Source organism: Tympanuchus pallidicinctus, unplaced genomic scaffold (genome assembly GCF_026119805.1).
Source record: "Tympanuchus pallidicinctus isolate F22 unplaced genomic scaffold, pur_lepc_1.0 scaffold14, whole genome shotgun sequence".
NCBI lineage: Eukaryota > Metazoa > Chordata > Aves > Galliformes > Phasianidae > Tympanuchus > Tympanuchus pallidicinctus.
In genome coordinates this window covers 6,702,784-6,716,090 of record NW_026294659.1, presented here as the reverse complement: position 1 = coordinate 6,716,090, position 13,307 = coordinate 6,702,784, and the positions used below count along the sequence as shown (strand labels likewise).

General features: G+C 33.1%; 1 protein-coding gene across 17 annotated transcripts in view; it reads left to right on the top strand.

Annotated features, from left to right (window-relative positions):
- The window catches only part of DMD (dystrophin), a 1,043,395-nt gene that overhangs the window by 751,608 nt on the left and 278,480 nt on the right, over window positions 1-13,307 (top strand). For all 17 annotated transcript variants that reach the window (XM_052674157.1, XM_052674152.1, XM_052674148.1 and 14 more), the window contains one exon: window positions 3,371-3,488. In XM_052674157.1, coding sequence (XP_052530117.1) covers window positions 3,371-3,488 — 118 coding nt within the window. The remainder of the gene's footprint in view (window positions 1-3,370; window positions 3,489-13,307) is intronic.

Here is a 13,307-nt window from a genome sequence, read left to right as displayed (position 1 = left end):
TGATGAAAGCTGTCACGGCTATACAGTTTGGTCAGGAAGTAATTGCTTCAATTTTTGTTTAAGCTTAAGATTTAGATTCTAAGATTTTTCAAAAGATGAGCGAACCATTTCCACAATGACTGTTCCGTGGAATTTTGCTTTTCCTAAAAATGGCATCACGAGTTTGTGGGGAGTGAAAAGAATTTTAAGAAAAATGTATTTTACCTTTCTTCCATTCCTGTATTAATTGTTCAAGACTGGAATTAATTACCTTAGTGGTCTACTAGTTCATCTCATTAAGCATGGATGGTAGTGATTATAATCAAAGCATCCCAAATACTTGAGAAGTTTTAGTCTTTGGTTATGTCTTATTTGGAAAATGGTGCTTCTAGCTTACTTAATTGAGAGGATCTGCCTAAATCTCTTTTTTGACCAAACGTTTTTGTTTTTTTCTTTTACTTACACACTAGTAGCTTTCTTAAGTCAGAAAAAAAAAAAAAAAAAAGAAGAGTGAATAGATATCCAATGTACTTACTGTCCTGTTTCATTTTATAATCTATGTATTATAAAGCTAGAGAATATTTAAATTATCAATCTCAAACCGTGCAGTTCTACTTAGAATTTGTCACTCTTCCCTTCTTTCAGTTTTTCAGTTTAGCATTTTTTCAGTTGCTGATTTAAACAATTTAATCTATTTCTTAACCTCCATTTTGTGTAAAGAAATCATAAAAGTTAGAAACCTGAAAATTAGGTTTTTCTTTCAAGCAGCTACTGTCCAAAAATGTGGAAAGATTGTTGAAAATGAATAGCATCACTTTCTGACAAACTGTAGACAGGTTTGATGACTGACTCTCATCGTTCCATTACTGCACTGTCTCCAAGCATGTTATGCTGGCATTCATATATATATGGAGGAAAAAGAAAAGCTCTTTGGTATTTAACAATGCATTTTTACAACTAAATGATCCATCATCATCATTTATCTACTTCTGTTAATCTATGTTTATTATTTAACATCAAATTATTGATTAAAATATGGTCTATAATATTTAGCAGTGTTCATTTTTGTGCGTTTTTTTTGGAACATCAGGTAAATGAGAGTAAAGGGACATTATATGTACATGATCAGAGGTGTTTATAGAAGAAAAAATACTCATGTTGATGACTCCCTAAGTGTTTGTACTAGAGCTTGTGGTGTCCTGATGAGGACTGGATAGATCTGAGTTTAACTTGTTTTGAAAAATCTTTCGTAATAGCTTAGCTTTTTGTATAATCCATTTTTAAATTACACAGAACAGCATTTTTAACGTGCTAACATTTATTATCAGAGGCATCTGGTCTTTTACATCTGGAATGCATCCACCAGGGCGCTGCTGTTAATGGGCTTTTCCTCCCATAGCTGTTGTAACAACTTCTAACAATTTCCAGTAGCTTTGAGATGAGGATCTACTTTTATAGCGTCAAATATTTGTTTGAATTTCTGAAAGGTTTCATGAGTATCTTCATATATGTATTGCTGCTTAATTTTTTTTGCTGTTTTTGTTTTACAGTATCCCATCTAATCCTTCACAGTTTTTCCAGTTTTTCCCCTGAATTCAAGTGTAGTGATCTTTTATTGAGTGTTCATCAGAGAACAGCAGACACTTTCTTCTGTGTTGCAAGCACAGTATGTAATGTCTATTTGGAGACTCAGGCTGGAGCAGATAAATCATTATATTTAGTATACAAAATATGAAAAATGGGGGACTTTAGGGAACAATTTGGGAGTACTGTAGATGTAAGACCATAGAATAATGTAATTTGCTGGCCTTCTTCTAAACAGTTTCTAGGTAGGAAGAGAGAAAAAGGGAAATATTACTATGTAGGCCGTGTAATTATCTGAGAATGTTGTACTTATTTTAATGCTCCTTCTGCACAGTCCATTTTGGTAATGTGTATAATGCAGATGTTGTTAGGCTGCAATGGGACTGCTGCTGCTATTGTAAAATTCATGTCACTCATTAACTTGTCTTCTTTGAAAATGGAGTTTTGAAGGCACATAGATATCTAGAAGTAGTAACTGCATCAGTAGATTTTATTTCTTTTTCGTGAATGCTTTCACTAAGGAATGACTTCTAATGAGAAATTTCTTCTATCCTTAATTACGCAAGCTGCTGCATTAACTTTCTGTGTGTTATCCAATCAGTACAGAAGAAAAAATACCACCCAAACTTTTGGGCATGGGTTTAGAAACTAGATATAATAGATCTTCAATGAAGTCTGTTACTGTGTAATCACTCTGAGAAATAAAAATCCTTCACTTAGCTTTGTTGTGAGCTTCATAGTTGATATACCATACCTGCCATACTCTTGTATGTGTTCTGGTGATCCAGAATTATAGGCAGAAACATCATCTTGTCATAATTTGATGATAAACTTTGCTGCTTCCAACTCCTAATTCTGAGAAGGCTAATGAACATCCTTTCTGGAAGCTATGTGACAGGGACTTGAAGTTGCTACATTTAGTCAATGTCTTTTAAATACGTGCTTGGGTAATTCTTATCTGGGAAGCCATTTTACTGATTCCTTGTTTGCTGCTCCCTATTCTTTCAGTAAAAGTTAAACTATATATGTGTAAATTCCTTGTGCCTTACTTTTATTAGGTTTTTATTTTTTCTTGTGTCTTGAAGTGTTGCATTTCAGTATTTGTTACATCCTGAAGATTGTGATTCATTATTCTGTTATTCACCTTTTTCTCTTTGAGTAGCTCTAGATCCACTTCTCCTGTTATAGTCAGGTTGCCTGGGCTATGTGTATCTTGACTAATAGAAATTACTGTGACCTGTAATTACTTTTCTATTAGGTAAGGTTTAAAGACAGAAAAATCAACATTAACAGTCTTTTGCTGGCTTTAAACCAACAGATAGTAATTGAGTAATCTTAAAATATTAAGAAACAAACAGTATTAATTAGATTTCATGAATTGTTAGAGAAATCCTGCTTAATATGCTAATAATGTAAATTCTATCTTTTTGAAAAGAAAAAAAAAAAAATTGTAAAGTCTACAAGAATGTTATTCTTTCTGTGGATTTGCAGAGGAAAAGTTTTATGGTTGTGCTGATTGCCATTGGTCATGAATGTTTGCCATTTTATACTTAGTTTTATAGCTTTCATTTGAAATGATTATTACAAGATAGGTCTGATTTTACATACACATAAATATATATATGCTTTGTATGTATATGCTCATAGAAAAAGTAATGACCTAGACCAAATTCTTCATTTAATTTAAGTAGCAGAAAACGATTCTGCTATATGTCAACCTGGCATAGAAAAAAGTTGCTAAATGTGGTCTTCTCAACAGCTCTACATGCTTTTTTCCTTGTTTATTTTTATATTTCTTTGCAACTAGGCAATACTACAAGATCTGGAGCAAAGACGTCCCCAGCTGGATGAACTAATAACTGCAGCACAAAATCTAAAAAACAAGACGAGCAATCAAGATGCCAGAACAATAATTACTGACCGCAGTAAGTGATGATTCTGCTATCATACATTGTTTCAGGATGTATGAAAGATATTGTAACGCTTTTTATGCATAGCATTTTGTAGAGATGTTATGCATTTGATCTTAAAAGAAGGGTTCCATTAAGAAACAGTTCTCACAGAGATTTTCTGTGAGTAGGGCAAATTTGTGTGAAGTTCAGTGATTACGGATTTTAAAACTTTCACCTACAATTTAATATTGATTATCTTCATAGTTGAAACATGTTGCAGAAAATATTGCAGAAAATATAGAATGTGATCACCATAGGCAAAGAAATACCTTTATTCTTAAAAGAAGACAATGACAACATCAAACAAAACAAACAAGCAAACAAACAAACAAACAAAAAAGAATTCATAGACTATAGCTATGGGTTTGTGAGAAGCTTTCAGTTCCGCACCTGTAGTACAGCAGCAACCTCTTCTTTCATCACTCCTCAGAAGCCTGACAATGCACACTGGGTTTATTAGTTATTCAGTTGTGATTTCCCTTTTCAGAATTAACCAACTAGCTGTATGTAAGGTAAAAAAAAATTAATAGATGAAGTTTCAGAAAAAAGTTTGTGGAAGTATTGTTACTCTTGGATATTTGCATCTCCTTGTTTCCTTCAGCATTGGATGAAATGCACACTTCCAAGATCATGCTGTAAAAACAGCCATCTGTGGCAGATTGTTCTATATCTTTGGTTGTTAGTTTGGCTACTTAGGACTAAAATACAAGAAAATATCTTATGGTCATAGAGGTGCCCTGTAGAGCCTAGAGAAGACATAGCCAACTCACTGTGGATGCAAACTGTTCAGTATATCTTGTTCAGTATATATTCCTGGTCTGGAGACCAGGAAATTGCTCCATGAATCTGATAACACTGAGGCTGTAGATATAGGCTAAATTTTCTATTCCCATAATTTTAAATAAAATATTTTTCCCCCTTTTTTTCCCTTTTTTTTTCCAGTTAGTTTATAACTTTCCGTAATGTTTCAAAACCATATTGCACTTTAGGCTGCTTTGTTCGATATTGCTTTTATGTTACATAAGAAACTGTTCCTTTTTGACACGTAATTAATTTTAGAATCACATACTCAGTTGAATTCAGATGCAGTTTGTATATACACCTGAACTTTTCAGAGCCATCATATGTAGAACTCCCATCAGCATTTTAATACATGTTTTCATTTTTAATTCTGAGGCAAGTTGTCGGATGATAAGAACTGTAGACTTTACACGAAATGCAAACATAATTCCTATAAGCTCTCATGAGAATTGTATGCATGAATAGATTTCTTTCTGTTGGAAAACTGCACTTTGCTTTAAGTGAAATTGCCTTCTAAGATAGACTAAATGCTTCATTCTCATATAGTAAAAAAGGAAAGCAAGCTATCAAACTGTAAATCATGAAGGAATATGTGGTAACCAAGCTATATTACAGCTTCCAACTTTGGCTAGTGGTATGGTGAATTTATTTTATGTAATGGCTTCTTAGATTTTATACATAAAAATTCTCCAAATTATTAGTTGGTTTTGAGCCTAAGGTACACAGGATTAATTTTTGCTGTGATGTAGCAGTTCATCTTCTCTGATTAAACTGGAAATATCCTTTACTGCAAATCTGCAATTTATGATACAGTAGAAAAAAGTCATCTCCCTTTTTGGTTTTTCAGGTATGTGTCTTGCTTTTGTATACCATCTTCTATTGTTATCCTGTTCTTAATGAAATAATTTAAAAATGAACAAATTAGAAATACATCTGAGTTTCTGAAATGGAGGAAAGTAAAGTGTGACCAGGAATAATTTTGATCCAGTCTTCTGAGGTGACAAACTATACTCATTACATTTTTGTCATACTTAATTTATATTTGTATGACTGTAGGTATTATACTCAATAGCTATTTGATACTTTTGAATTTTAAAGAGATTGTGATATTTCCAGGAAGAAAAATAACAAGCCAAACTTCACAATATGGCACAAGCATTTTTTTCTCAGAGTAAGAATACAGTCACATAAATTATTACTTTACTTAAAGAACATAATTTTTATATTTTCAGTTGTATGGTGATTTTCCTGTATGTTGGATGAACAGATTTGGTTGCAGTTAGGCCTGCTAAATACACAGGATCCACTTATTCCTGCTGCAGTGACTGCGGGTTTAATTCTCCCATGCCATGCCTTCACAGTGCCATGCTGTGTTGTCGGAATACTGGAGGACTCTCCAGTCTCTCCAGTCAGGAGTCATATGCTCCCTCACATAGCTCCTCCGAGGCCTGCTGTATTGTGCACTTCTCCCAGTTAGGGCAGATGGTGCTTCTTGCAGTTCACAGCAGCCTGTAGCCTACTAGAAAGAAATTATGCACGTTTGCATGGAACTTCTTATGTACAAGTTTTAGGCCATCGCTCCTTGTCCTATTGCTACGTATTACCGAGAAGAGATCCACCTCCCTTTGGATATTTATAAACATTATAAACATTAATCAGATCCCCTCTCAGTCTTCTTTTCTTCTGGCTTTCCTTATACGGGAGATGCTTTAGGCCCTTTATCATCTTTGTGGATCTCTTCTAGGAGATTGTTGTCTATTTCTGACCAATAACACTGAACAAATCAAGTTGTCTAACCAGTGTAACTGAATAAATGTAAATTCTGAATAAATCCCATTACAGGATGGATCAGGGTGTCATAAACTGGAATTAACATCCTGAGGATTCTGACTTCTGTGCTAACATTAGTAACTCTTAATTCAGACTGCTTGCAAAAAGACATCTATAAAACTCAGTAAAGTCTAACTTTGAATTAGTTTTGGAAACCATTATTGTCTTTTAAAAGAATTTATAAAAACTAAATATACATTTTACACAAAACCAAGCAAATAGAGAATCTTCCTGAAGAATTGCAAACGAGTGAGTCATCATGAAATTATTCTTAAACAGAATTAACATCACATAGGTTTAGTCTTTCTTTAGAAAATAAAAACAAATTAAAGAAACTCATAAAAGTAAATGATTTCCTCTGAAGTTTTTTCCCCTCACTCATACTTCTTCATACATATGAAATTTCAGGAGATATACTACTTAAAAAGTACTTGGCAATGGGAAGTAAAGCCTTTATAATGTTTGCATAGTATTATATTAAAATTCCTGTTTATTCTATGTAAATCATAGTATACAGCATACACATTGGAGAATACCTAACAGTAATTACATTTAGTCTTGGGAAAAGTCTGGGAAAATGAGAGATGCATCTCTGCTCTTTTAGTGTCCTTGATAAAGCATTCTTTTCTAACAGAACCATATGCCATATAATAACATCTTTCCCTACGTAATGCATCATTGCTCCAAAACACTTTGTTTTACTGCTGAGGAAAATGTTGTTTCTTAACCTGAATGAGTTCATAGACAACTTTGAATATAGTAATTACATTTGAAAATTCATTTTATTTTCCATCAGTTCCTGTGTATAGAATACAAAAAGCCAGTAATGAGTCAATATATGAATATACCAAGAGATTAAACAAACAAACAAACAAACAAAAAACAACAAAAAAAAAACCCACCTTCAAGTCTTAGAATTAAGAAAGTAATTACAGAAGATATGTTAGATCTTGTTACATTCTGGAAATGTAAGAAACTTTAAATAGCAGGCCTTCCTACTGCTGTGTTCACACATATGCAAAGATAACGGTAAATAACCTTTTTTTGTGGTTTTACTGTGCTTGTAATTTACATCTCAATTTTGTAATTTGGTTTCTAAGTGTGTAAGTGATAGAGAGGAGGTATGAAAATGAATATTTATAGAATTCTATGAGGAAATAATCTCTTACTGACCAAAGAATCTCCCTTTAAAGATTATAAGCCAGTTACATATAGCTTTTACAGTGATTGTGTGAAATGTAGTGAAATCTTGAGATATCACTTGAGAGGTTAATTAAGTTCTATTACTTTAAATACATAAATAGTGGCATTAAAATTAAATGCAAGAATATCAATGAAGACTATTTTGATGAAGTATTACCCTACTGGGGCCGAAGTTATTCCATTTCACGTTTGTTTGGGCCATTTTTTTGAAACCAAATCCAAAGTGGTATGAATAGTTTACAGATGAAGTCTTCTAGGGTAGTTTTTGTTTACTTGTTTTTGCTTTGTTTTTATGTTTTGTTGGTTTTGTTGTTGTTGTTGTTGAAAAAAAGCAATATTTTATAGTTGATTGTTAGGAGAGCTGTACCTGGCGTAATCTGAGAAGTCTGCTGTCTTTTTGCGACTCCATAAAATTGTTTTTATTGAATAGTTTTCAGTATTTGACAGCTTTATGACAAAATCATCAACTCATCATCACTTTCATAACAGAATATATGGAAACTTCATAGTGAATTACAGCTGTGCTGTTGTACTTGACATCATAAAATAGCTGTCTCTGTTGTACTGCCATCCATGTGGTTTTCACTTGGAGCTATTGAATATAAATAGTTTATCACTTGAATAAAAACAAATTCCGACAATCTGGAGTTTGCTATCCAGTACTGAAATATGTAGTTAGGAAGATTGCGTAAGAAAATTGTGAAAGACTACTGTATTTCTCTACTATTTGTTTGCTCAGATATCTTGGTTTGGTTTTTTTTTGTTGTTGTTGTTGTTTTTTTGGGGGTTTTTTGGTTTTTTTTTTTGAGCTGACTTACTGAATAAACCCTAGAATTGGCTGGTTTTCATGTATTTCAAGAACTTAACAAAGAGCTGGAGTAATAGTTTTCCAGAGTAATTAAGATACACACTTTATTAATCATGCTAATCTACTTCTTTAAACTGAAACTATTTGTTATTCCTGTGAGACTTCTGTGCCTTCGTGGAAATGAAGGAAGGGAGAAGCTACTTGTTAAGGAAACACCAAAAGCAAGATGAAACTTTAGAAGTAATACCATGTGAATGGGAAGAGTAACCGCATTTGACATTACTTTCTTGGCACAGATTTGCTGCTGTAGAGTTTGTAACAAAACTGTGGGATGTTTTGAAAAGGAGGAAGAAATTATTTTGGAGCACTGGGGAGAGATACTGTTTAAGACTGCGAAATAACATGTCGTAGAAATTTCTGAGTGATTAGGGAATTAGAGTTATAGGCCATACATGCCAGAAGCATATGTCTTATATGAACAGAAGGCAAGAGCTAAATTTCCTACTCATCACTCTTGAAAGAGAGATGAGGCTACATGAAGATGACCTCCCTTCACTTATGTTCATAGTCTTGAGTAAAAGTGGCGTAGCTGCTTTGATACCCCCAAGAGTTGGTAGGCATGTTAGGTAAGATTAGTGCTGCTGGCTGTGCTAGTGTTGTCAGCGCTTACCTTGTCATGCCTGTGAAGAGACTAAGATAATTACTAATTTTGTGTTACATGAAAATTCAGGTAGAACATAACTGATTAATTCTAGATGGGTATTTTAAATAGAAATGGATGGTCTTCTAAGTTTCATTTTCCTATAAATCAGTTATTGTTGGAAAATCGGAGCCTGGATTGCCTTGTTGGCCTTTATTTTATTTAAATTTTTAATTTAATTTTAATTTTAAATTTAATTTAAATTAATTTAATTTAAATGTAATCAATTTTAAATTAATGCCTTAATTTTGCCCAGATTATAAGCATTAGTAAAATGTTTATCGTTTATCCTCCCCAGAAGTTAGGAGAGCAGAACAGTAGATCAAATTTCTCAGAAGGAAAATGCGACCACAAAATGAGTTCTCTGTTAAACGAGCTTGTGAGCAGTACCAGCTTATGAAGAGAGTCTTTTAGAAAGAGTGAAGTGGAAATAATAAAAAATAACTATAATAAAAACATGATAATGATAATAACGATGATGATGATAATAACAGCATCAACAAAATAAAAAATCCCCCCACGCCTCTGAATAAAGAAAGCATAGTTTGGTAGGAGAATACTTCATACTAACATACTAATGGTTATGTATTATAACGATGGGTCCATTATGTTAGCTTGGTGAAAGATTTGGAATATACTATCATCTGGCAGAAAAAGGTTCTCACTTAGTGAAGAATTGGCTGAGGCATGGTGGGAGATCTAGTGCCAGACCCTGTTTTGTGTCTTTTTTTTTTAACCTCTGTTGGTTATTGTTTAGAGATTGATTGAATCAGTAGATGTTGCCAGCCGGAATAGAGACACACACACACACAGACAAAATTTACAGCACCAAGAAAATTAAAGCCTTTTTAATATTCTACAATTTACTCTTCTGTTGCTTGTAAAAGGCTTGGAGACTGGCATGACAGTTGATTTTAGTAAAAGGCTAAAGCATATAAACCTTTAGTTTCTCTGAACTTCAGCCTGCTCTGTCACCAATTAGAGGGAAGTTGCTGCCCAGGCTTGTGAGAAAGCACAAAATTACAGAAAGTCTTATTTTCAGGCTGTCAGAAGATAATTACTTACCTCAAGTACTAAGATAAGCTCTTTTAATAGTGTTGCTTGGGCTATTTTTTCCTTCTCACATTCTCAGGAGAAGTCATATTTTAACAGACTGGTTTTATGGTTTTATCTACCTTTGTTCTTGATGTCTTTTTAAAAATCTTTAATATTCCTAGAACTCTGAATGCATATGCCAATTTGAAGGAGTTTTCTTGTTTGGGTTAAGGAGTCCAGTGTTTCAGGGGCTTCAAAAAGAAGCAAATTTACTTGAAAATGTTACAAGCAAAATATAAAGGGAAGGGAAAGAACTGCCACAGAGCATGAGGCTTCAGGTCCTGGTAATTTACTGACACCAAAATTGATATTATCACATCCAAAAGAATATTTAAGAATTCAATAGTAGCCAAATCTGAAGAATTTAGAAGGTACTTCTCCATATATTAAGTATTTCATTGACATCTTGAGCAATTATAGAAATGTTAACATAATTTTTTGAAACATAACAGAACTCAGTTGGGAATCAGTGATTCTTTAGAAAGGCAAGCACTGAGTTATTTTAGAGTTCTCAACATACTTAACTGTATCTAATGTGACATTTTCTATTTGCAGCGTTACAGAAAAAAAAAGTGTGGTTTTAATTGCATTTGCTTTCAGAACTGAATTTGGTTTCATTTTACAAATGTTAATTAACATTTGCATTAAATGCTTGAAAATCTGAAAATAATAAATGCTTGGAGCATTTATTAATACATTTATTAATAAATGAAGGAGCTTGATTAAAAGCATATAACTTTTCAGTATTAGAAGACTGTTCTAAAGACTCGTGTACTGGGCAGATCGTCAGAAAATAAGGTTTTCCTCTTTGAATGACATTAGAAAGATTCAATGAATGTTTTGTGTTAAAAGGAGTACCGTTAATAATTTACCTTTAAAAATAACATGGGCAGTACTTGTACCATACATGAGGTCATCTCCATTGCAACTAAATATTTCAAATGATCAAATACTAAAGAAGAAAGGGAAACAACTGTCTACAATTTTTAACTATGTAAGCATTTGTATGTTTTAAGAATTATGTTTTCAAAGTTAATTTCCCTATCAATTAGGTGATGTAGCTGTGCTCATGCAGAGTTTACTTCATTAATCAATGAAGTTACTGTCTAACTTAAAATCTATAAGTTTTTGGTTGCTCAAGATAATGGAACATTATTTTCTTTCATTTTAGATCTGGGATATCTATTTCCTGTTAAATGCAAAGAATTCGAACATTTCTCATATGTCTAAAAAGTATTACATGCCTTGTTTTCGAGGCATTTTCCTTTAAGAGATCCAGAAAGCTCAGTGTTTAAAAAAAGCATCACATTTACAAAAAAGTCCTCTTTATCTTCCTTCTTTTTGCTCTCTTCATGTAGAATTTTAATATTTTGCTTACATTGAACTTTTAAATCAGTTTATATAAGTTTTTTTTTAAAAAAAACTTTTTAAATATTGAATTGCTGGGATTGTAGTCATCTTTTTATTCTTTTTATTTCTGATTGAAATTATTTACTTAAGCTTCCCTTTTTTTTTTAGAATTTTTCTTTTATAATGTTCACACTGCAATGTTGGCATCCTTTGCTTGATAGCAGTACAAATGTGACAATATCTTTTCTCTGAATAGATGTCAGTAACATCACAAAAGTCTTCAATTTCATGGCATTTCATTCTTTACATAGAAGAGGTGGGATTTGTTTATTTATTTATTTATCTCCCAACCTTTGTCTCTGATATGTGTTCAAAAGACAAGCTTTTTTGACTTGTTTGGTAAACCTGTTTTAGTTGTTTTGGACAGTTTCAAGGTAGTACTGTGACAGGAATCATAGCTTACGTGGAAGATTGTCAGTTTGACGAGAAGTAAATGTAAACAATGTAGCTCTCTGCTTTATTTTTATCTGTGATGATAGAAACAAAAGAGCTATACTAGCTCTTTTGAAACAAATTAGTCAAAATGAAACTAATTGGAAATAAATAGCAGCAGAAAAAAAAGAGTATCCATTATCTGGTCAAATTACTTCGCCACTGATATTTTATCCAGAATGTGATGGGCAACATTCAATGTCCACAGTTATTTTAAAAAGTGTGGTAGAGCAGTATATACTCACTTATGCCAGACCATAATTTTCCGCAGTAATTACAGAACAAACAGGAAACAACCAACCTCCTTTTCAGAGATTATAACTAATCCGTGGTATCAGACAAATGCAGATTTTGGTGTACATTGTGTTCTATCTCCTTTTCTAAGAGGGATGCAATACACAAGAATTTATATTTGAACTGTAGTTGTTTTCAGACAGTCCTGTTAAATACAAATGCATTTGGCCTACAGATTTAACTTTAGCTCTCCTCAGTCTAAATTTAACATGGCTTTAGTTTTGCTTGAGTTGGGAATAAAACAAGAACTGAGTGTTTTGCACAGCCCTGAAGCTCCTTTGAAAGTCCAACCTGAGTAAATACTAGGTTAGCCTATATGAGAGAGGTTCTAGGACATTGTTGTGTGGTTGCACCAGCCTAGTGGTTTCATTTTGTTATGTACTACAGCAGATATGATGGTGACTGATATGTCTATGCAGATAATTCCAAGAATTTCCTTTTATTACTATTTTCAGGACCATAGGCATACTAAAATTGTAGTTCAAAGCTTTTTTGGTCTGTATTTAGTGGATCACAATCTCTGTAAGACTGTGTCAGTTTTCATGCTGCCAGAAAAGGAGGGAAGGGGAAATTGAGCATAAAAATTCTGCTTATATGTCATTTTTCTTGTCAGCAGGGCTGTTGCATACTAGGTGAGACAGTGAAGGGTGGGAGAGCTGTCTTGTGGATCCCTTGCTGTGTAATGGAAAGGGAGAGTAGACACTGAACTGTCTGATGTATGGTGAGGAAGCAGTGGCATCTGAGTAGGACTTAAAACCTGAAACAGAGTATTTAGAAAAGGTTTCATTATATTTTAATTAGACAGGAACCTGCACATGGTAGATGAAACACCAGTGCCATGGAATTTTTTCCTGGCAGTGTCAAACTGCATTTATGTCTGATTTATCTTTTTTATGTGTTGAAATGAGAGCTGTGTTTGAAATGAAGGGTTGTGTTTTTATAGAATATCAATTACATTTTCAGTATTGTTATTCTCTCTGATTGATTGTGTATTGATACTTGGCTTTCTTCACTGCAGCATTGCATTAGGGTGGCAACAGTTTAATCTGTTAATCTGTTAATGGGGTAATTTTTGGGGGATAATGGGATAATTTTTCTCTGCTCTATTTTATGTGAATCTTTTCATGCAGGAAATTGAGCTCTGGAGTAAATATTCAGTGTTTTCAGTTCAAAATTGGCTGTGTTTCAGTGATATCACAATACTGACTTTAAGTATGTT